Genomic DNA, 22,940 nt, shown 5'->3' on the forward strand with positions numbered 1-22,940 from the left:
GTTGGTACTATTTTTCACGATTTTTACTCTTTTGCATAACCTGCACTCTTTTGTTGCCACCAACACCAGTGATGTCATTTTTTGTTAGGCCAAAACAGCTGAATCGACTCAAGAAAACAGCTAAAAAAAGCTGAATCTCCGGAGAAAAAAGTCGAAAAAAAGCTGATTTTTAAATATTGAATTTTTTTTACTAGATTTTCAATATCTTCCTTATCGCTCTTATAATATTCCCTCTGTTGTATTTTATTTAGACAGCTGGGTGGTAGCTGGTAATCAAAACAGGATTTGTTTTCTCGGTGCAGTTTTATGCTTAATGCTTTGATTTCTTTCTTAAAATCATCGTCAATTGCGATAGAAACAACTCACCAAATTGAGAAAGTGTAAAATTAAAAAAATTTATATTTCAATTTGCTAAAAAAGCTAGAATTCCCGCCGCCCGCTGTTTTCAAATTTTTCCCGCAATCTCATTTCCAAAACAGCCAGATCTGGCTGGAAATAAGCTGAAATGACATCAGTGAATGGTTGTTTATATTTTCTGGGAGTGCGGTACCATAAAACGTCGTCGTCGCGGAAGAATTTTTTGCCTTCATTTTTTAAACATAATAAATAATAAAGCGAATAATAAATAAATATGCGCTGTCGCTTGCAAATGAAATATAATAAAAAAAATTGCAGCTTGCATTTAAATAAATTCTTTAGGCCAAGTGTGGAATAAAGGAAATACCGTCGACAGCTGCAACAACAACGACAACGACAACAAAAAAGTGCATTCAACTGCAATGATATATATTTTTTTGGTTAATTTTTTTAAACGTTCAAGTCGATAGTGATGCGAATTAATAGATTCAACCAAGGTTAAAAAAGGCACCAAAATAAAGAGAAAAAATTAAGGAAAAGGAGTGCATAAAAAGAAAGAAAAAAGGCGACGCCTTGTTTAAAAAGGAGAGGAGCCTCCGCCTCCGAATCTCTGGCTTTGTCTGTGCATTTGCATTTGTGTCTGTGTTCGCGCGTGTGTGTGTCTACAAGTGTGTGTGTGTGTTTGTATTTGTTCAGCAGCAATTTTTTAAAACAACAACATCAAAAAAAGTAAAAAATTTGCTTACTTTGTCAAATAACAAAATTTTTAATGAACAGCATTTTTAGTCTTCACACATAAAATAAATCACATTGATTGGGTCCCGAATATTTGTTTGGATTTTTTTAAACAAAAATTCACAAGTAACAAACAGAAACAGTAGCAGGAGTAACAGTAACAGGAACAGGAACAGGAACAGGAGTAGGAGCAAAAACAGTAAATAAACGAATCGAGTAGTCGCAGGAGCAGCAGCAGCACCGCTTTGGATTTCTTTAACGAAATCAAAGAGCAACTATCAAGTTGCCCCGAACGTACACGGGAATTCTGTCGCACTGCATGGGGGACCCTTTCGTTAACCCTTAGCACAGCGCTTACAGCGGCCAGCATCGAAGCCGGCGACGAGGGTGGTGGACGAAGTGGTGCTGGACGAGCAGTTGGCATTGGCGCTGGAGGCGCGCACGGCGGAGGAGGCGGCGGCGGCGGCGGTGGTGGTGGAGGTGGTGGAGGAGTTGCTCGCTTTGCCACCATAATGGGTGCAGTCAAATCTCGACCTATTACACAAGCGGATGTCAATCAGGATGCCGATTATCATCATCATCATCAACAACAATTGGATCAACATTCCAGCAATAATCATTCAATGCTCCGCAATGGACATCCGCATCATAATGGCACATCCACACTACAAAAGCTGGATCTACGCTATGACATTGGCTCCAGTTCCCAATATCATCATGTTCGTCAGCCAAGTGTCCGTAATCGTAGTCAACCGCCCATACCCCATTCTGATGAGCTGGATCGCCGATTTGCCAAAGTCTTGGTAAGTCTTAACTGAACTAAACTCCTAATTATTATCTAAGGATTGTTTGGCTCCCAATCCGATTCCCCCCATTCTCCCATTCCTTTGCATTTCTTGCACATGCCTCAGTGTAAGTGTGTGTGTATCTTACTCTGTGTGTGCGTGTGCCATGTGTGTGTGATTGATGACCTCATCGAGTTTACTTCGCTTGAATTTTGTCTCTCCCTCTATCTCTGTCTCTGGGTGTGTGCTTGTTGTGTGTGTGTCTGTTCTGACTTGCAGTCCCAAATCGACAACGTTTCCAAAATGAAGGAGAATATACATACATAAATACACATACAAATATGTATGTGGGTATAGACGCACTGTGGTTGCTTTGCGTTTTCCTTTTTCTGCTTGAACTGCTTGCGAATTATAGGAGAATCCTTAAAAATTACCAGCTTCATGTGTACACTGAAAATCAATCGATATTGAAATCGTTTTATCAGAATTAATAATAATATTTTTAATTTCATAAAGATTCGTCTTACTTATAAAAAACATACTAGCTTGATAGTTATATGAAAACGATATAATTTTTAAATCGCTCTTGAAAATATATCTAAAATTGAATTTAAAATACATTTTTTAAAATCCCGGAAAAAATGGAATTTTTCCAAAAACTTTGAAGAATTCACTTTCCAAAAAGCTAGAAAAAAACCATTGAAATAATCTATTATAAAAGCTATTTTAAATTTTGATCCAATATCCACAATAATTAAGCCTGACTTAAAGCTAAATAATTGTTAAAGATTAATATATACTATATGATAAAATACAAGAAAGTTAGGGATTACGTACCGAAATAAAATATTGTCAAACACTAATAAAAAGGTTTAGGTATTATTTTGTCCTTAACATGATAATCCTAAGCCAATTAAAAGTCTTCAAACTGCTTCTTGGTATAAAATTTCAAATACACACATGTATACATATATGGAATTTAGGTGAAAATATAATGACGACATCAACAAATATGTTTTCTTAATATTTTAATCATCCCATCATCAAATGGTTTTTTTTTTGGTCTGGCACGAATTCTGTGAGTTTTATGGTGCAATTTTACGACCAAAAATTAATGAATCATCCTAAACAAGAAAATTTCGTTTTCCACTAACATATCAAAGATCTTTTTCACAAAAAAAATAAAGGATACTCAATCGAATCGTTTTAATCTAATCAAATTCTTATGCCAAAAAACATCTTCAAAAGAGAGAAAATCAGAGAGAGAGAGAGAGAGAGCGAGATAGAATTGAATCAAACCCGTTCTCATATTACTACTCACAACACTCCCCGGGCTCAATATGTGTACTTGACTCTGACGATGGATGAGAATGGCGATAAGTGAGAATTTGAGCTGAGGCATATATACTATAAATAAAGATTTTTCTTGTTGTTGTGAGAGGGAGAGAAAGAGAGAGAGACTGGGAGATAGAGATAAGCCAAAGCAACCAACCGCCAAGCATCATCGGCCCCAGCTTGGATGAAGTGAGTCAGCCGCATCTCTCTATAGCTTGAGCTGAGCTGAGCTGAACCTGGCGACCAGATGATGTTAATAGGATGATTGCTGCTGGATGATACAGGGGAGACGCATACAGGGAGGGGAATCGAGAGCGGAAAAGAGGGCGACATTCGATCAATTTGCTTTAATTGCCATTAGCATGTCGAATTGTGGAGTGGAATAGAGTAGAGACAGCAACAACAACAATTGTGGGTCACACTCATTTGTTATAGTTTTATGACGGTCAAAAACTGTATAGCTTTTTGCTTTTGCGCCCCATTATCTAGTCTCTTTGTCTCTTGTTGTTGTTTTCTTGGCTTTTTTTTTCTTTTTGGCAATCCAAAAGCTGGCTCCATTGCTTAATTATGTAGACTTGTTTATGGTAAAGTGTGTGTGTGTGCTCCCCTAAGTGCTGCTGGAGGAGATTTGTCTTTATTTTTTTTTATTGTAAGACACGAGACACAAGACACTTGTAATCAACAACATGGTGACGAGGTTCTTCGACTGATAAGCAATCAAACGACCATTGATGTCGACAATCTTGACCACAAGAACTGTCTCTCTTGGGTAGATTTCGGAAATTTCGTAATGAAGAATTAATTTGCAATATAAGAATATTTGATAAGTGTTAAAATTGAAGTGGCTCTCGAAAACACACCATAAAAATGAGGGTGAGAAAAAGAGAAGAAATGGCTCTCTCCCTTCTTAGAGTAGCAGCCCTTTAGCTCTTAGCTAATAGAAATTCCCATTTTACCCATAGGCAAAAGTTCAATCAACCCACACACACACACAAATCTAAAACACAACAGAGAAACAGAGAGTCGAGAGTCTCTACATCGTCATCGTCGTCTACTCGTATAACCGGAAACATGTGCAGCCACTGCCACTGCGCGCATCTAATCAGAGAGACACACCAAAACGCAAATTCAGAACGCAGCAAAAAATATGTTTGTAGTAAAGTTTTTTTTTTTTTTTTGCAATGCTATTTATAAACCCCATGAATCAGTCGGCAAAACAATACACAAATTGCTTGCAATTGAATTGAAAAGGCGCCTTTTTTTTTTGTTTTGCCTCCGGCTCAGCACTCACCAATGGCAAGGTAAACATAAATTAGCTAAGCCCAAAGCCAAAGAGTCGGAGTCGGAGTCGAAGGTAAAGGCATGCCCCATCCATCCAATGGCAATGAATGGTAGGGGCTACCGAAATGGCAAACAAACAACAAACCTCTCTATATGTATACACATCAAACACACACACACACACAACTCAATAAGTAAATACTTCCCAAAATGCGCGAAAAAAAACGACAACAAAATATTAAACACACCACAACAACACCAAAACCCCAATGGAATTATTAGGGTAAACAAAATAAAGTGTGACAAAGTTTTTATATTTTCCATTATTATTTCACATGTACCCTTGAAAAAAAATAGAAAGAAAACATTCCTACATTATATGGTATATTGTATACTACAACTGTATACATAGAAATAAATTTCGCACTTTATTTTCGTTGTGGGATAGCATACAAATACATATATTGCAGACGTCGGGGTCACCAATGGTAATAATGAAAGCTTAGGGCAAGTTGTGCCTTCACGTCGGGGTCACCAAATGGATTTTTAAGGGCAACAACGCCTAATGCTGCTGTGCGCATTCACTTGAAAAGCTTAAGGCAAATTGCCTACCCGTCGGGGTCACCAAATTAACTAATTACCTGCAACGTACACAACAAAACAATTTAGTAATTAGAAATTAAGGCAATAAATTTGAGAGAAACTTGCACACGTTGACCAATTGATTAATAGATAATTGACAAGATCGTCGGGGTCACCAAATCGTAAGAACTTGTTTAAGCTTTTGATCGACATATGTAATTCTATATGCAACTTAAGTTATGAACTGTTATATATCTGACCTTGAACATTGAAGGTTAACAGAAGCTAGGTTTCATTATTATATATGACTGTTCATATATTTATTTATATACATACATATATGTATGTACATAGCCAGCTAATCAGGCAAAACCACAAAAATGTCGTTGTACATTTTATCCCATTGCAAACAGAAAAAATGTTTAAAAGTAAAAGTCATAAAAATTATACTGATAAGCTTAAAAGCTGCCAACTCCTTTGTTTTTTTCACTTTTGTTTCTTGCTAGTTTATGATTTTAATAATTATTAATAGTTTGTTAATTATATGGCATTATTATTTTATGAGCATTATGCTTAATAGGCTTATCTTAATGGCTCCAACTGGCACACACCTCTTTCAGCGTGTGTGTGTGTTTGGTGGCATCTTGTGGGTGTCATTAGACTAAACCACATGAAATCCTCATTAGTTTACACAAGCTTTCACAATGAAACGACTTTCACTCACTTCGACCATTTATTAATCATCGAGAATATGATAAAACAATTGCGCTTTAACGTCAAACTTGGTTAAAGTCTCTCTGTCTCGCTATCCTAATGACATATTTTCATGTCATCAATATTGTTTGTAACGAACAATGACGACCTAAAAGATACCCATTAAAAGATACACATTATTTGTTTGGAGAGATAATTCTTTGCCAAAATGTTAATGTTAATAAACTTTGTTGATTCAAGTGCACTTTACTATAAACAAATGGTTTGACTTGTTTAGACATTTAAAAATCTATTTTATTGTATAGAACAATATATGAGATCATCCCAAGTGAGAGTGAGATAATTTGTTTCCCTTTTTTACGAGTGATTCTTAAAATTAGGTAGGGAAGAGTGCTTAGCTGTGGGCCCAAAGAGTTCAGAAATGAAGCCAATTCCGAAAGAGGGGGCCCAATTATTTACAAGTTTCCCACAGAAGAGTCTCTATTATATAGCTTTTGATCGTTTATTGATTTTCCAACAATATGTTTCGTTTTACATTTGGTGAAGTTATCTATCTAAACACTCATTCCTACTTCATTAATGGCATAATGAATGTTCATTGTAAGATCGCAACTATCTACCCTATTAGTGGTTTTTGTCCCTGGTTACAGGGTGTGAGACTAAAACCACAGACACACACACTCTATAAGAAAAAAAAACAACCGCAGCTGCAATTGATGTTATTGTTGGAATTAATACCTCATAGACAACTTTTTGATGACTTTGTCAGAGCCAACGTCAGCGCCGATTTGAAGAGGATTGCACATGGTCAGCGGCATTATACAGATATCTCTGTATATACATACATATATGTATGTGTTTGCTAGATTTCTATGTGAATCAGTTCTTTTTTCTCCCTCGTTATCTTTTCTTGTATTATAAAGCAAAATCCCATCATTGCCTTTTCACTTCCTTGCGGTCTGCAAAAAAGAAGTCGAATTAAAGATAAAGCAAAAGAAATATGATTGCATCTGTTTTTTTTTTCTTTACATGCTAAATGACTTTAGACTTAATGGGAACTTTGAAGAACTTTGAATCAGCCTAGGAAACTGTAAAGAACATTAATTTCTTGCGTTGTTCGTTCTCTAGGCATTTAATTCGTCTTTTTGTATATTTCCGTTTTGTGTATATAGTACTTTCGATTGAACTGACTCATTTGTTCAATAAATTGACTCATAGAAAACATACAATAACCACAACAACCACATGGCATTACTTATTCAGTACACGCATTCAAAAAATCACTCTATAAATAAATAAATCAGTGAATAATTGAAACAATTTCAGATTATACTCTATTCCTCATCCTAACATGTGGTTAAAATAATCAACAGGATGATTAATTCGACCACTAAGCTTATATTTGAAAAAAAAAATATATATAAAAAACCCAAGGGAAACTTTCTCCACTTATCATTGGATTGATTTCTTTATGAGGTCCTAAAAATATTTTCAAACCATTTTCTAAGAATAAAATATTTCATAAATTCTTTCTTTCTATATCTCGTTCTTCCTGTTTAATTGCAAATTGTTACTCTCAATTTCCTTTAATTTCTTGGAACTATTCTGTTTGGTTTTATATATCTTTTCTATGCCTAAAGAATTTGTTGTTCATGACAAATGATTCGAATCTGTAATAAATATTATCTACAATTATTAGGAATTTGGTTTTTACTGTTTACAAACAAAGGGAAATAAGCTGTTAGTAAATAATGTTAATAACAAATTCTAAAATTCCAGTTATGCCAATATATATATTTATAAACATTAAGGGTATTCGTACACATAAACAAAGCCTTAGATTCTTTTCTTAAGAAAATTTATATAATATTTATAGATAGCGTTTTATTTATCTATTTATTTAAGAATATTTCAAATTTTTTTAAACTATAAACCAAAAATAAAGGAAAGTTTAAAGTATAATGTCCAATCCTCGAACCACATATATACATCCTTTCTCTCGCTGAAATTTCTTATACTTTATTGCTAAACTAATCCTGATTTCTACTCCAAATAGGTTAGGTGCATGTAGTAAACCCTTAACTTTATGTCATGTTTTAACTAAACTAAAGTTTGAGACTATAACACTCTGAGGTAAACCCTAAGACGTTGAGAGATTTGAGTTCCTCGGTGGGTGGTCTTATTTACATATGTATATGATAGTAAAAGCTGTCCAATTTAAACTATGTAATGACTTCGATTTACCCTTTAGCCACCTTTGCAATGAGTTTATGCGATAGTAATATACCATACAAGCTTGTCCACATTTGACAAAAGCGTAGAAAATATGATAAGTAATTGGCGGGAGCGGGAATCAGCAGCTCTTTTATCCCCTCTACCTCTTTATGCACACACTCTCTCATACATGTTGAAAATATTTAAATTGCGTATCCGGTGAGACAAGCGACTTCGCTTCCCCTTACCTCCACATTGAATATTTCATTGAATAAAAGAGCAAGGGGAAAAGAGATAGACAGAGTAAGAGGATGGGTGTAATGTCGGAGGTGTAGTAGAGGGGTAGTGGGGAGTGCTTTGTTGACTTATTATACTTTATATACATAGTTTTTTATTTATGTACAATATTTCTTTTTTTCTCAATTTCATTTGTCCAAGAGTCAGAGCGTAACGTACAATAATATGAATGGAATACAAAAAAAAACAAAAAGGGTGGGGCAGAGATTGGGCAAGGGGTCAAAGGGGGGATGGGTAATAAGGAAGAGGGGGTCGCAAACAATAATTATTCAATAAATTTGTGCAATAAATATATAAACAAAGTGCCGGTTGGGCACGTTCATTCTTTAAGATAATTCAAGCAATTGTTTACCTTAATTAACACACAGCTCAAGATGATGGGAAGACTCTGATCAACTATATATATATATATATGCCATAATTGACTGTGAAAAGGCAAAAAACAATAAACAAAAGCTAATGCAGTTCATTAGAGCTATACGAATAATAATCATAAATCAAGTCAAGGTGCGAAAATGTTATAGTAAAAAAAAAAACAAAAGTTTTTTTGCGTTTTGCATTTCATTTAATTTTTTGTAAAATCTCTTTTCGTGATTAAGTTGAAAACAAAAGCGTAATATGGAGAATTATTCATTTAATTTTTTGCTATTTTGTAATTGCAATCGAAACAAAAAATTTGTGTAATATACAGGGTGTAATATAAGTTTTAAGACAGACAGGGTAAAGTTTTTTAAGTAAGATTTTTGATTTGCTCATTAGTAGAAAGGAAAAGAAAGGATATAAAGAGGAAGCTTAAGGTAATAAAAGACTTTTATTTAATTTGATGTGTGTTTGGGGTGAAAAACTTTAAATATCTTTCTAGAAACGAGATATTCAATTCAAAATTCCGATAATTCTCTTAAAATTTAAGAAGAATCCAATGAGATAATATCTTCACGGTCCTAAAAAGGTGTTCAAAACTCTTGAAGTAGTTCTTTTTTCGGTAGTGAAAATAACTTCAAGTTTACTTTAAACAGCCACAACTCATCATCATGCTGATCAGGATTATATACATACATATGTACATATAGAGAACATTGCTACTTTATATGGCTTGTTGGCATCGTTTTAATTTTTTGGGTTTTTATTTGCATTTAATGTGTTTATTTACGTTAGACATTTTTATTTTGGCAATCAATTGTCGCTTTAGATCACACCCACACCCACACACACACACACACCTTACCATAAATGGATTTTTTAGCCCGCACCTTTCTCCTTTTGTTTCCCCTTTCCTCTTACCATCATCATCTTCATTTTGGTTATGCTGCACTGTGTGTTGGCACTCCAATTAGAACTTTTGGATGCAACAGCAGCTGCACCCCAAAAAAGATGTAAGAAAAAAAGGTGAAAAAGTAAATGTAAAACCCTAAATTAAAGTCACGTAAGCATATTTGCTGATTTCATTATGGCATTCTCGTAAATAAGTAATAAATGATGTGTACATTTTGGTTTTTGTTTTTTTTTTTCATACCATTTTTTGACACAATGAGTGCACATTTGGTTTTTGAGGAAATTGTTGTTGTTGGCTGCTGCTGCTGATGCTGATGCCCTGAATGAATAAATGGATACGTAGTTGGTTGGTTGCTTGAATAAAATACTCTGGCGATGGCACATATATTTACTGTATTCAGTTTTGTTACGGTTGAGCGAACCTTTTGGCTTCATCATCATCTTCATTATAATCATCATCAATGGTAGTCACAAGTGCGTTTTGCTCCCTTTGCCATAGTCGTCTCTAATCATGGAACTCTAAAAAGATTGTCTCTCTTACTAAGTTACTAAGTTTACTGTTTACTAATGTCGACAAAATTAAAGCAATTCTTTAGAAGTTTCTGCAAATTCTTAGTTTGTGATAAATTCGAAATTTCCAGGCTGAAATATATGAAATTGTTAGGAACTCATAGGATTTCATACGAAAATGTCGAATTAAAAATATGCCACCAAGTTTTATTATCAGCTGAGTTTGCTAAAACCTCCAGAGTAATAACGGCCATGCCAACGCTAAAACTAGTTGGGAATTATAACTAAATAAAGGGCAGAGTCGATAACAGCAGAGAATCCCATAAAAACAAAGATGTTTTATCTAGAATATATATTGCAACCGTTAGGACGATCAATTGATAATGCAATAATACATATAACTGACCCACAATATAAAGCTATTTGCTTTTCTTTGAGTGTTATCAACCAATATTTGTCCAAGATCTAAGAGAACTCTTTAAAAACGATGGAAAACTTGCTGTGTGTGTGTTTAGGTCTAATGAAAGCTTTCCATTTGCCTGATTACCCCCTTCTCCTAGCCAGGTGTGCGTGTGTGGTGTGTGCTTTTCTCATTTGTGTTGATCAAACGTTTATTTACTCAATCTTTAAGTCACTTATTTCAGCTTCACCTTCTTTACTTTGTTACTTACTCTTCTCTCTTTTTCTTCTGTTTTTGTTGTCTAATAGGCTTCCATGGATTTGCCACCGGACAAAGCGAAACTCTTACGCAACTACGATGATGAGAAGAAATGGGACATGATATGCGATCAAGTAAGTTGTTATAACATTTAAGTAACTTCCCATTAATAATGCGTTAAATTTGATTTATACGTTATTATTATACATACATACATACATATATATTTTGCCATGTCTCTAAGTCGCTTTTTATCAACAAACTAACTCCCCGAACGCAATAAACAAACTTCCTGTTTTCCTATATATCTTTTATATACCAGTATGTATGTATATGTATAATTTTTGCAGATTAACGTATTGCACTTTGGACTTTTTTAATAGAGTGGTTTTTTAGCAGCAAGTAGTCTGGTCGGTCAAGAGAAGGGGGGAGAGATTGGGTCAACGCCTAAACAAAAATTTAACTCAGTTTAGTGCCTTGAGTGGTGGAGTAGATTGGAATGGTGATTGAGGGGGGGAGGGGCTATGGAAGGCGACACCTTGAACGCGCGCCGACGCTGACCTTTAGGCGACTTCTAGAGGCGGAGTTGAGATAAACAGACAGAGAATGAATAGCGAGAATTGAGTCGTTCTCCTCCCTCTCCCCTTGCCTAGTTGCCTTCTTGTAATTAACTATGCCAAATGGCAGTTTGCGCCATAATTGTTAGTCATATACATATAGTACACACACTCATACATTTATGTGTCTGTCTGTCTATGAATGTAAAGTAGGTTTATGCGTATATGTACGTATTTTGTCATTTTGTAGCTCAATTAAATTTCAAAATCAACAGAAAATTTACTTTGATCTAAGTTGATCTGGAATGTAGTAAAGTTAATAAATTCCAAAGCTGTAAGATGAAATTTCGATGTAAACTTAAAATTTACCATTTCAAAAGGAGAGGTCTTAGAGGACTTTTTCAGATATATTCATTCTGTAAACTGTATACAAAGCATTAAGTGAGTTAAGTAAATGATGGAAGAACTTTCTGTTTGCATAAAATGTTCACAATTCAATCGGTTCTGTCTTTATACTTTGTTTTTTTAACTCTTAATTGCGCTATAACTATAATTCCATTCATTTCGAAGGGTCTTAAAAAACTTTGTTTATTTTTATATAAAAGATTATCTACAAAACAAATATACATATGAAAGAGCAAGGTCACGGTCAACATTTTTGATATGAATAAAGCTATTAAAGAAATGTAAACAATTTGCAAAGTCAGTCTGATAGTTCATTGGAACCTTTAAAAAACTAATGGGAATACTGGGAATTGAAAAGATTTTTGTCATTTAAATTACTACCCACCGATTGTCGACCGCCATGAAAGCTGTCGTTCGTCTTATCTCGCTAATTGAGCATATACAATTGAAAGTTGTAATTTATTATATTATTTCACTTCCTTATCTTGTGAGAAAGCACAGAGAGACGGAGAGAGAAGTAGAAGAAGTAGTAATATATAATATACATGTCTCCTCCTCCTCCTCCACCTCCCTCAATACATTATTCTTCATGAAATATGTGACGAAGGGGTGTGCGTGTGTAGCTAGGGAGGGGGAGATGGAGAGGGGAGTCGGCTTGGAACATCATTATTCAGTGCGTGCTTTTTGGTCGCAAAATTTTTGTTTGATGTCACACGAGTTTATTGCTTTGAAAATACTGCAAAATGGACACTTAAACGCTATTTTCGCTTGTTGAATCCGCAAAATGGCGTTAAACGACGAGAGAGACACACATTTTATTACTTCTATAAAATATATATCAAACGAAATGAAATCTAGAATGACAACAGCGACGACTTAGTAATAAGTTAACGAGTGGGCAAGGCAGGAGGTGAGGTGGAGTGATGAGGAATTGGCTGATGTGTGGGTGGTATATATAGGTGGAGCCGCCAGACACGCTCATCCAAAAAAAAAAAAGCAAAAACAAATGTATAAACGGATGTATATACACATGTCTGATGTATGTTTAATCCATGTCGACAAATCTACATTGCGTGCCTGCTGCTTACTGCCTACTGTCTACTACTGCCTGCTGCTGCTGCTGTAGTGTTTTGGGAGTTATGACGAAACTATTAAAGTGTGCACCAGAGCATGAGCATGCCTTGCCTTGCCTTGTTTTGCCTAGCTCGGTCACATATGTGTACCGTGTACGGTGTACCGTGGTTATGGCTACAACTACGTCGGCGGATACGCGCCTGCTTTGGACTGCGGATTGGCTGTTTGGCTGTTTGGCTGTTCTGGCTTGGTCATTAAACTGGGTCACTGAATTTTCAAGAGCTGCACCTAGAAAAAGAAGAAAAAAAAAATACAAATTCGCCATAGGCGTATTGTAAGAACTAAAGAATGTCTCAAAGAGAGCCAATATACAGCCGACAATGGGTAAAGTGTTGAGCCCCATGAGAAAGGCGGGGGTGTGGCGGTGGGGAGAGAAAGATGCAGCGTCAAAAAAAAAGTTACTGCCATACGATAAAATATCATAAACACCCAAACAACAACTCCGACTTTGGTTGTCGTCGTCGTAGTCAACGCCGGTTCCTTAGCCACCGCCTGCATGCCAACAGACCTGTTTTCCATAATACAAACTACTACAGACTCGGCACACACCACACCACACCACACACACACATCACTCATACTACACACATCACTGTGGGTACTGGCGACTAAAATCACAGTAAAACCTAGACCGAGTAAAAGAAAGAAAGTTCTTTCTAGCACGTTTAGCAGGATATTTCCTGCAATTCGTGCTAAAAATGGACATTAAGATGGGAAAATATTTCCTTAAACGTGCCCAACATTGAAAATGATAACTAGCCATTCATCAATTGTTTTCTCAGATAAGTTTTTTCTTTTTTTTTAAGCAGGTAGCTACACTTTAGAGAATTTCGAGCCTACATTTCAAATAGAATACTTAAATGTTCTTCTAATTAAAAGTCTGTGTTTATGTGAAAATTTTAAGCTATAAGACACTTGAAAAACTCCTTGCTCCCATAGTTAAATGTTAAGAAAATTGTTTTTGGCCCACTGTAAGACCACTTAAGACCCAAGCTCTTAAGCTAGAAAATGAATGAAACTGCATGAAAACCCCACACACAGACAGACAATGGGACAACTCGTCAAAGTGGAGGCGAAGTAGTTGACTCTCTCAACACAATAACAATAACAACAACTCCAACTCCTTGCTTGAGTGTAGACGACGATCCCAGCCAATCCTCCAATCCACCAACTTCTTCAACTCTTCTACTTGCTCCATGTAGGAGCTGCTGCCAACCAGTGACAAAATGCAAATTATTATGACTGCGATAAATTGCAGTTTTTAATCGCTTGCCTTATACCTGGTTTATACTATATATATATATATGTAGGTATAAATGGTGGTATATATATATATTCATTTGCTTTCATTTTGTTGCTCCATGACGTTTTGGTTTTTGGTTCGACTAGGAGGAGGAAAAAGAATCAAACTGGTTTTCTTTTTTTTATACTTAGTTATTTTGTTTTTGTTTCTTTCTCTAGTTATTTGTGTGTTGCACAAACCAAAACCAACCCACACATAGTTTCAGTTGTGTTGTTGTTGTTGTTGTGAGGCATAGTAGTAAAAACCGAAATACACAAACATGTATACCACGCTTCATGCTTAAAAACACTTCAAAATGTTTTAAGTTAGGCAAGCCAACCAGCCAACAGCCACCAGCCAGTCCAATAGTCCGCCAGTCAGTCAGCCCATCCATCGATGCGGTGCGGCGTTGGGATGTGATGCCATGCGATGCGATGCGATGTGATGCTTATGTGATTGCCAGAGGGAAATACAAGAGGGTGTTCGGCCAGGGGCACGGGGTGATGGGAAGGGTGAAGAAAACTGTAAACATGTATGCACAAATATGCAGTTAAGCCAAAAACAAAAAAACTCACACACAAAAAACCAACAAAATAACAACTTCAAAGCGTAGAAAAACAAAAGTAAAAGCCGCTATCGACTGCATAAAAAAGTTTATATATTTGTATGTAGATATTGTGTTTAAGTATAAGGGTAGATCTTGGGGATACCCTGCAATAATGGTAGCTACTCCATAAAATAAACATTTCTCAAAGATATTTTATAGATAGGTACTTTATTCTAGCTTTTGCGGAAAAGTCCATCATTTATAACGTCCCTTTAAAAAGAAAAAAAAGGTTTATAAAATTTGCATTATAGTCAGATAGATCTTATGTTCATCTTATCTTCTGTAGATTGATTATATGTAGGTCCTTACCTTTTAAGAATTCTTACAAATAGAAGAAAATACTAAACTAGGTTGGCCCTGTGCCCAATATATCAATATGGACCTTTTTATTCTTGAGTGATGCCTCAAAAGACCTTTAAAGGGAGTTATAGAAACGAGATCAGGGCTGTGAATGTATATTTCCTTATATACACAGGCATAAGGACATTGAAAACTAAAACTTTTTAAAAGATATAATATAGTTTTTTGAAAATTGCTAATTGGTTTCAAGACTTAACTTAACTTTGGTTTATAGATATTACAGGGTAATATATTTAAGGCACTGCTTACTCAGCCAATATTCAAATTAGTTTGTTTCTTTATAGTTATTCAGATATTTGCCAACTATTGCGGGTTGGTTAGCTTATTGAACGATGACTTTGCCAATTGAGGGAGGTGTGGAGAGTGTTGCAAAACATAACAAAAAAATTTGCTGCAAGTTAGCTGATAATTAAGCAGTAAAAGTTTCTTTCCCTTACATCTTTCACTGTAGTAATTAGAAACTCGGAACAATGGTAATCAATGTAACGAGCTGTTAAAATAAATAAGATAAGATTTGTTTTGTTTTCTCAGATAATTCGTCTCGTTTTGCCATATCTTCAATTAAAAATGGGTTAAACAAAAACCGATAAGTGACTTCAAATCTTTGGCATTTAAATATTCTTATCGGTTAGATAATTTCATGTTGGCAATATATATTTATCTTTAGATTTGGCAGATATAAGTTAGGGGTTTGTCTATCTTATCTTAGAGGTATTTTCAGAAGCGTATGCATATAGATAAGCCAATCTCTTGTAGGTCGTTGACATCCCGCTGATTGAATGCAATTATATATGCCTAAATGTGATTTAACCCCTTGGTATCTAAAAACTGATAGAAATGATGTCTAACATTGTAATTATTTACCTTTCCTTTGTATTCTTTGTGAGCCTCAATTTATTCTGCAGTAAAAGACAATTCTTTGTTATCCTTGTTAATGATAATGATTTCCTTCTATTTCATGGTGTTTTAAAGACTTATGCTATTCTGTATATTTTATTACAACCAGTTTCACTTAGCAAAATATTGTTCGTTTAAAATTAAACTCAGATCAAGTCACTTAAAGGACCAAATAATGGATCTACATGTAAAGTTAAGTGTGGCATAAAATCGACCTTTTTTTTCCAAAATTTTAGCAGGCAATATGTAAAATGTTTAGATTTAGATTTTGGAAAATTAAATTTTCCATTTTAGAGAAGTAAACGATTTTGATTTCGATTTTAATTTTTGAGGCTGAAATCGGCTAATTTTGGATGGAAAATATATCATGGATTTCAGAAATTTTATCAGTGTATGAGGTGACATATCTTTCTTGGAAAGGATTTAGTTTTTAATGATAATGATTGTCTTCGTTTTTAAATTTAAACTTTTTTCAATAAGTTGCCAAAAGCTTGAGAAATATTATTGAAACACTCTTGTAACTTTTTTTTCAGGAACGAGTGCAAGCCAAAGATCCTCCATCCCACTATTTGAGTAAATTGCGAACATATTTGGATCCCAAGGCATCACGTAGTCATCGGGTAAGTGTTTTGGGTTTATCTTTACTTATTTTTCTTATATCGTTTCTGTTTCATAACTGAGTTGAGTTGAGTTTCTTTTTCATAATAATTTTGAAGTTATTAATATTTATGTTTTTTTTGGTTTGTTTTTGTTGTAATATTATTTGTGTAGTTAGTCGGTTTCTTTTTTTTTTTTTTTTGTAGTCAATTGAACATTTAATGGTGCATAGTTATTTAATGAGATAAATGTCTCTAACCTCTATCAAAACTTGTAATAATAATTTGTAGTAAATATTTCGTTGATTTTTTTTTTTTTTTGTTGGTTTGGTGCGTTTTGTCTTTGACCTTTGTGAGGGGTGAAACCAAAAAAAAAGAAAAAAAAAAATACGAAAAATTGATTGAAAATCTATTCTACCCAAAAATGTATTAATGTGTAAATTTCATTTCTCTACTCACAACACTGACAAACACACACCAATAAAACACACACATGCACACACATATATACACCACGCACAAACCTTTCTTTCTCTTCCCCAAAAAACTGCACCACAAAAAACAAAAACCTGATCCTGCTGTGCATCTCCTCCTGTCGTCTGTGTGTCCTGTGCCTGCTCTCTCTCTCTCTGTCTCTCTTTCTTTCTTTCCTTTTGTACACTTTTACAGCTTTACCTCTTTTACTTTCTTTGTCAGAAACGTAAAATGGTCGGCGAATCGACATCGACCCAAGTGCTAAGAGATCTTGAGATCTCATTGCGCACCAATCATATTGAATGGGTGAAAGAGTTTTTGGATGATACCAATCAGGGTTTAGATGCTCTTGTTGATTATCTTAGTTTTCGTTTGCAAATGATGCGTCATGAGCAACGTATACAGGGTGCCTTGTGTGGAGCGAATTCCGATGAGCGTTTGAATTTAACCAGCGGCGGCGGCGGCGGTCTTGATAGCAATGAAATGGTAGTGCTTAGCAACAATTCATCATTGAGTCCCGGCGGCGTCGGTGGAGGCGGTGGCGTTGGTAACGGTGGCTCCGGCATCGGCGGTGGCATCTCTGGTGTCACTGGCATTGTAACGGGTGCTGGCAACTCGAGCATATTGGATTCATCTCGTCATAATCATCAACAGCATAATCATCATTCCTTGTCGTATAGCTTTCTGCGACCCACCATAGCGGATGCCCTCGATAGTCCCAGCATGAAGCGTCGATCTAGACATATTGCCAAACTGAATATGGGAGCGGCCACCGATGACATTCATGTATCGATAATGTGCCTCCGTGCCATAATGAATAATAAGTATGGCTTCAATATGGTCATACAGCATCGGGAGGCCATCAATTGCATTGCCCTCAGTCTGATACATAAATCGTTAAGGACCAAAGCATTGGTCTTGGAACTTTTGGCTGCCATATGCCTGGTAAAGGGGGGACATGAGATAATCTTGGGTTCCTTTGATAATTTCAAGGATGTATGTCAGGAGCAGAGACGTTTCCAAACCCTCATGGAGTATTTTATGAATTTCGAAGCGTTCAATATTGATTTTATGGTTGCTTGCATGCAATTTATGAATATTGTCGTCCATTCTGTCGAAGATATGAACTATCGCGTTCATTTGCAATATGAATTCACAGCCTTGGGTTTGGATAAATATCTCGAACGAATACGATTAACCGAATCGGAGGAATTGAAGGTTCAAATATCGGCATATTTGGATAATGTCTTCGATGTGGCGGCCCTTATGGAAGATTCCGAGACAAAGACAGCTGCACTGGAGCGAGTCCAAGAACTGGAGGATCAATTGGAGCGTGAAGTTGATATCCATTCGGAATTCCGTTATAAATACGCTGAATTGGAAACGGAAAATATGACCTTGAAAACGGAAAGAGAACAATTATCGATGGTCCGTCAGAAACTAGAGGATGAGCTGACCATGTTGCAACGCATGCTACAACAGAATGAACAGGAATTGAAGAAACGTGACACAATGTTGCAAACAAAGAATTTGGAACTACAAACCTTAAGCCGATCTCTGCCACGTTCCGCGTCGAGTGGGGATGGCAGTTTAGTTAATGTTGGCGCCAGTCTAATGGCTAGCTGTTCGGCAAATGGTTTTGATGGCCTGACAGTTGGAGGAGGATCGGATACGACAATGGTATCGGTAGCAGCATTAGCGGCGGCAGCGGCACCACCACCACCCCCACCGCCGCCACCACCACCACCACCGCCGTCGTCAATGACAGATGTTGTGTATCCAACAGCAGCGACACCATTAGCACCGCCAGCACCACCAGCTCCACCACCACCACCCGGCTGGAGTCCATTGGGTAGTCCCAATGGTAGCATGCACTCCACAGCACCATCTCCACCACATGCACCACCCAATTTGAGCTCATTCCAGCCACCACCACCACCCGTGGCTGGTTTTATGCCCGCCCCAGATGGAGCCATGACCATTAAACGCAAAGTGCCCACCAAATACAAGTTGCCCACTCTCAATTGGATAGCCCTAAAGCCCAATCAGGTGAGGAATTAATATAACTTTATTAAAGTATAGATCCTCTTTCTAACATATTTCTCTCCTTTTTTCCCCACAGGTACGTGGCACTATTTTCAATGAGCTGGACGACGAGAAGATCTTCAAGCAAATCGATTTCAATGAATTTGAAGAACGTTTCAAAATCGGCATTGGCGGCGCTTTGCATAATGGCCGCAATGGCAGCGAAGTTGATGGCACATTGCAATCGTATCCCAGTAAACGTATACGTAAGCCCGATAATATCTCGCTGCTGGAACACACGAGATTAAGAAATATAGGTGAGTTTGTCAGAAGTCTTGCAATTCAATCGATTTGTTAATCCCCCATTCAATCCATTATGTTAGCAATCTCTCGTCGTAAACTGGGCATGCCCATTGATGATGTCATTGCTGCCATACACAGTCTGGATTTAAAGAAGCTATCGCTGGAGAATGTTGAGCTCTTGCAAAAGATGATACCCACCGATGCCGAAGTTAAGGCCTACAAAGAGTATATCATTGAGCGTAAGGATCAGCAGCTTCTGACCGAGGAGGATAAATTCATGTTGCAATTATCGCGTCTAGAACGCATCTCATCAAAGCTGTCGATTATGAATTATATGGGCAATTTTGTTGATAGTGTCCATCTAATTAGTCCGGTGAGCCTAAACAACACAAAATCTTGAGAGTAAATTGACCAAATGCCGCAATCAGATCTATAACTAAACTTCTGACCCCTAAAGTATGCAATAGACTGCGAAAGTATTCATTGTTTTCCAAAAATTTATAGTTTCCTTCACCACACTCGAATTCTTGCCTACTTTAGGGGGCAAACTTCACCCCCAATTTATAGCCCTAAATCTACTTGGTTAATTATATCCTCAAGACGTTATATTTCTCTTATTTGACGGAAGAGATTGAAATTTTTATTGATATATTTCTCTGTGCTCTTTTTCGACAGCAAGTGCAATCGATTGCTGGGGCCTCCAGTTCATTGAAACAATCGCGCAAATTTAAGGCTGTGTTGGAAATTGTCCTGGCCTTTGGCAATTATCTCAATAGCAATAAACGTGGCCCGGCCTATGGGTTCAAGTTGCAATCCTTGGATACATTAATTGATACCAAATCGACAGATAAACGTTCATCCCTGCTGCATTATATTGTGGGTACCATACGTGCCAAATTTCCCGATATATTGAGTTTCGACAATGAACTCTATGGCACTGATAAGGCGGCATCTGTGGCCCTTGAGAATGTGGTGGCCGATGTTCAAGAACTGGACAAGGGTATGGAACTGGTGCGCAAGGAGGCCGAACTCCGTGTGAAGGGCACTCAGACGCATATTCTTCGGGATTTCCTTAACAACAGTGAGGATAAACTAAAGAAGGTGAAAAGTGATCTACGACATGCCCAGGATGCGTTCAAAGAGTGTGTAGAATATTTTGGTGAATCATCACGTAATGCCGATGCGGCTGCCTTTTTTGCATTGATTGTGCGTTTCACAAGGGCATTTAAGGTGGGAAGTCAATGTGAAATTCAAGTATATTTTGGGTTAAATTTAATATTAACTCTCTCTCTCTCTCTCTCTTTCTCTCCGTGTGTAGCAACACGATCAGGAGAATGAGCAACGTCGTCGCTTGGAGCAGGCAGCTGCTTTGGCTGCCTCGAAAAAGGAAAGCGATCAGGTGTTAATGCGCAACAAGGTCAATCAGAAGAAGCAACAGGTGAGTGGTGAAGGACATGGTGGTGGAGGACCTGGAGGACGCAGTGGCATACCATGCTATTCCAGGACGGCCAAATCCGTTTCATATATCTAAAGAAGTGTGTGGAAAGGGATCCCATTCATACAAAATCAAATCAACTCCATATATATTTTATAATTTTCATCGGTTATTCACATATTTTTTTTATATATATTGTGATGATTTCGAATATCTGTTATATCCGTGCTACTACTACTACTACTTACTACTACTACTATCCTGTATAACCTGTTCAATATTTTGTTTTGTTTTTTTTTCTTCTTATTATGGTTTTTTGTTTACTGACAAAAAAAGGCAACATTTTCAATGCCTGCTGGATATTATCAGGGAAAATAGCACTACTGTATGGACTTAATATCCTTTATATAGCATCCTTAGCACGTACAATATACACACATCTTCCGGGTAACTCTTTGGTTAACACTATACCTATAAACATATATCTGCTCATGGAGATGGCCATAAACGAATTAAAAACCCCGCAAAACCGCAAATCCAATCCAAATAAATCCATGTAAAATGCACCACCAACCGAACCAACCACTTGAACTATCAATCCATCAACCAAACAACTATCCAACACCACCACCACCAACACCACCAACCTACCAACCACCCACTAGCAACTAGTCGTGTGTCCTCTTGGGTTGGCATGTTTTGTTTAATCCACTTTGTTCTTAGTGTAAGTCATCATCTTGGCTTGTGTATTCTTTCCTACTACTAAAACTTAATTCTAACATTCACACTAATTCACCATGCTAATCCCCTTGCCCTGTGCTCCCAATCCATTTAGCTAGTCACTAGTCCCTCCTCTAAACCACCACTAAAAAATGAATGTGTAGCATTTGTTTCGACTAATACCCAAATTAATCCAAATCTCATCACCGCATTATACATACATATATGACGTGACAGCGCTAAAGCATGACAAAACACGAAGCTTATTTCAACAGGTCTATGAAATGTTTTCAAGAAAATACAGAAAAATATATTTATATATGAAAAATTGTGTAATTAAGACTCCTATAGAAATGCTTTAATTTTGGGACTTTACAGCAATTTGAAGACAATATCAGAAATATCAGCCTAGTTTTGAAAAGATAAAGATATGGTGTTAAATAGAATTGTATTTCCAGTTTAAATATTTTCGTCTTAGGGGACATTTGGTTAAATTTTACTCTAAAATTGTTTACTATAATAATTGACTTAGTAATCTATGTCTAATCTATCAATTAGATTCTTAAATGTTCTAGAAATTAGAATAGAATGCAATCTTTTCTAGATGGCAATAGCTTTTAGATATTTGGCAATTAATCAGGAGAACAAAAAATAAATAAATACTTATTTTAAACTAGGGGAAAAGAAATACTACAGAGACACACAGGTTACAAAATCTTGTCATTTCCTTAAATCTACTAATAATTTGCTTAATATTTCATGATGATTTTTACTTTGGTTTTTATCCATTCATATATTTTTTTGGTGTTGGTTTTTTTGTCTAATGCTAATCTATTTCTTTTTCTTTAATTTTACGCTCCGCTTGCTTCTCCTCTTACTCCTCTTTTTTGGTTGTTTCTTTCAAAAACAAAAACAACAAACAAAACCAAAAACAAATATCGAAAAAACAAAAATCGTCTAAAAAAAAAAACAACCCAAAAACCAAAAGTTGCCTACAAGTTGCGCGCTTTCCTTACAGGATGCCGTCATCAATGAATTAAAGAGCAAGGCGCATTCGGTGCTTGAGAAGAAGCTACTGCAACAGGATGAGGTCTACAATGGTGCACTGGAGGACATATTGTTGGGTTTGAAGAGCGAACCCTATCGCCGGGCAGATGCTGTGCGTCGTTCGCAACGGAGAAGGATTGACAATAATCGCTTGTCGCGCACCTTGGAGGAAATGGATTGCTAAGAAAACAAACAAAACACTCTAATTAGATACACATTATGTATATTATTATGTACAAGTATTTATGTGTACATATATACATATATATATTTTGTAGGTGTGCCAACAAAAAAACAAAAACACGCACTTTGTGAGGCAAATAATTGAGGTCTAAATCGAATAATCAAAATTCATACT

The 22,940-nt window shown here is 36.3% G+C and overlaps 1 protein-coding gene across 4 annotated transcripts; it reads left to right on the forward strand.

Annotated features, from left to right (window-relative positions):
• Positions 1-1,309: 1,309 nt before the first annotated feature.
• On the forward strand, positions 1,310-22,808 carry LOC6639394 (formin-like protein). 4 transcript variants are annotated; one of them, XR_006954740.1, is made up of 10 exons: positions 1,542-1,895; positions 10,791-10,874; positions 16,516-16,602; positions 17,248-19,101; positions 19,175-19,394; positions 19,461-19,753; positions 20,056-20,610; positions 20,699-20,818; positions 21,152-21,539; positions 22,524-22,585. XR_006954740.1 is itself a non-coding variant. In XM_023181791.2 (9 exons), the coding sequence occupies exons 1-9, from the start codon at positions 1,605-1,607 to the stop codon at positions 22,764-22,766; spliced, it is 3,747 nt and encodes a 1,248-aa protein (XP_023037559.1). In that variant the 5' UTR covers positions 1,310-1,604; the 3' UTR covers positions 22,767-22,808. The 4 variants fall into 4 exon arrangements, 3 of the variants coding, with proteins under 3 accessions (XP_023037559.1, XP_023037560.1, XP_023037563.1); XM_023181791.2 differs by lacking the exon at positions 21,152-21,539 and having other exon boundaries at positions 1,310-1,895; positions 22,524-22,808; XM_023181792.2 differs by lacking the exon at positions 21,152-21,539 and having other exon boundaries at positions 22,554-22,808.
• The last annotated feature ends 132 nt before the right edge of the window (positions 22,809-22,940 follow it).

This window comes from Drosophila willistoni, assembly GCF_018902025.1.
Source record: "Drosophila willistoni isolate 14030-0811.24 chromosome XR unlocalized genomic scaffold, UCI_dwil_1.1 Seg144, whole genome shotgun sequence".
Taxonomy (NCBI): Eukaryota; Metazoa; Arthropoda; class Insecta; order Diptera; family Drosophilidae; genus Drosophila; species Drosophila willistoni.

What these genes read in the sequence shown, in the direction of transcription:
- LOC6639394 (XM_023181791.2), top strand. Translation starts at nt 1,605, where the DNA reads ATGGGTGCAGTCAAATCTCGACCTATTACACAAGCGGATGTCAATCAG. An exon ending in AGGCATCACGTAGTCATCGG is followed by an intron (nt 16,603 to 17,247) that starts GTAAGTGTTTTG and finishes ACACTTTTACAG; the next exon opens with CTTTACCTCTTTTACTTTCT. An exon ending in TCAATCAGAAGAAGCAACAG is followed by an intron (nt 20,819 to 22,523) that starts GTGAGTGGTGAA and finishes AAAAACCAAAAG; the next exon opens with TTGCCTACAAGTTGCGCGCT.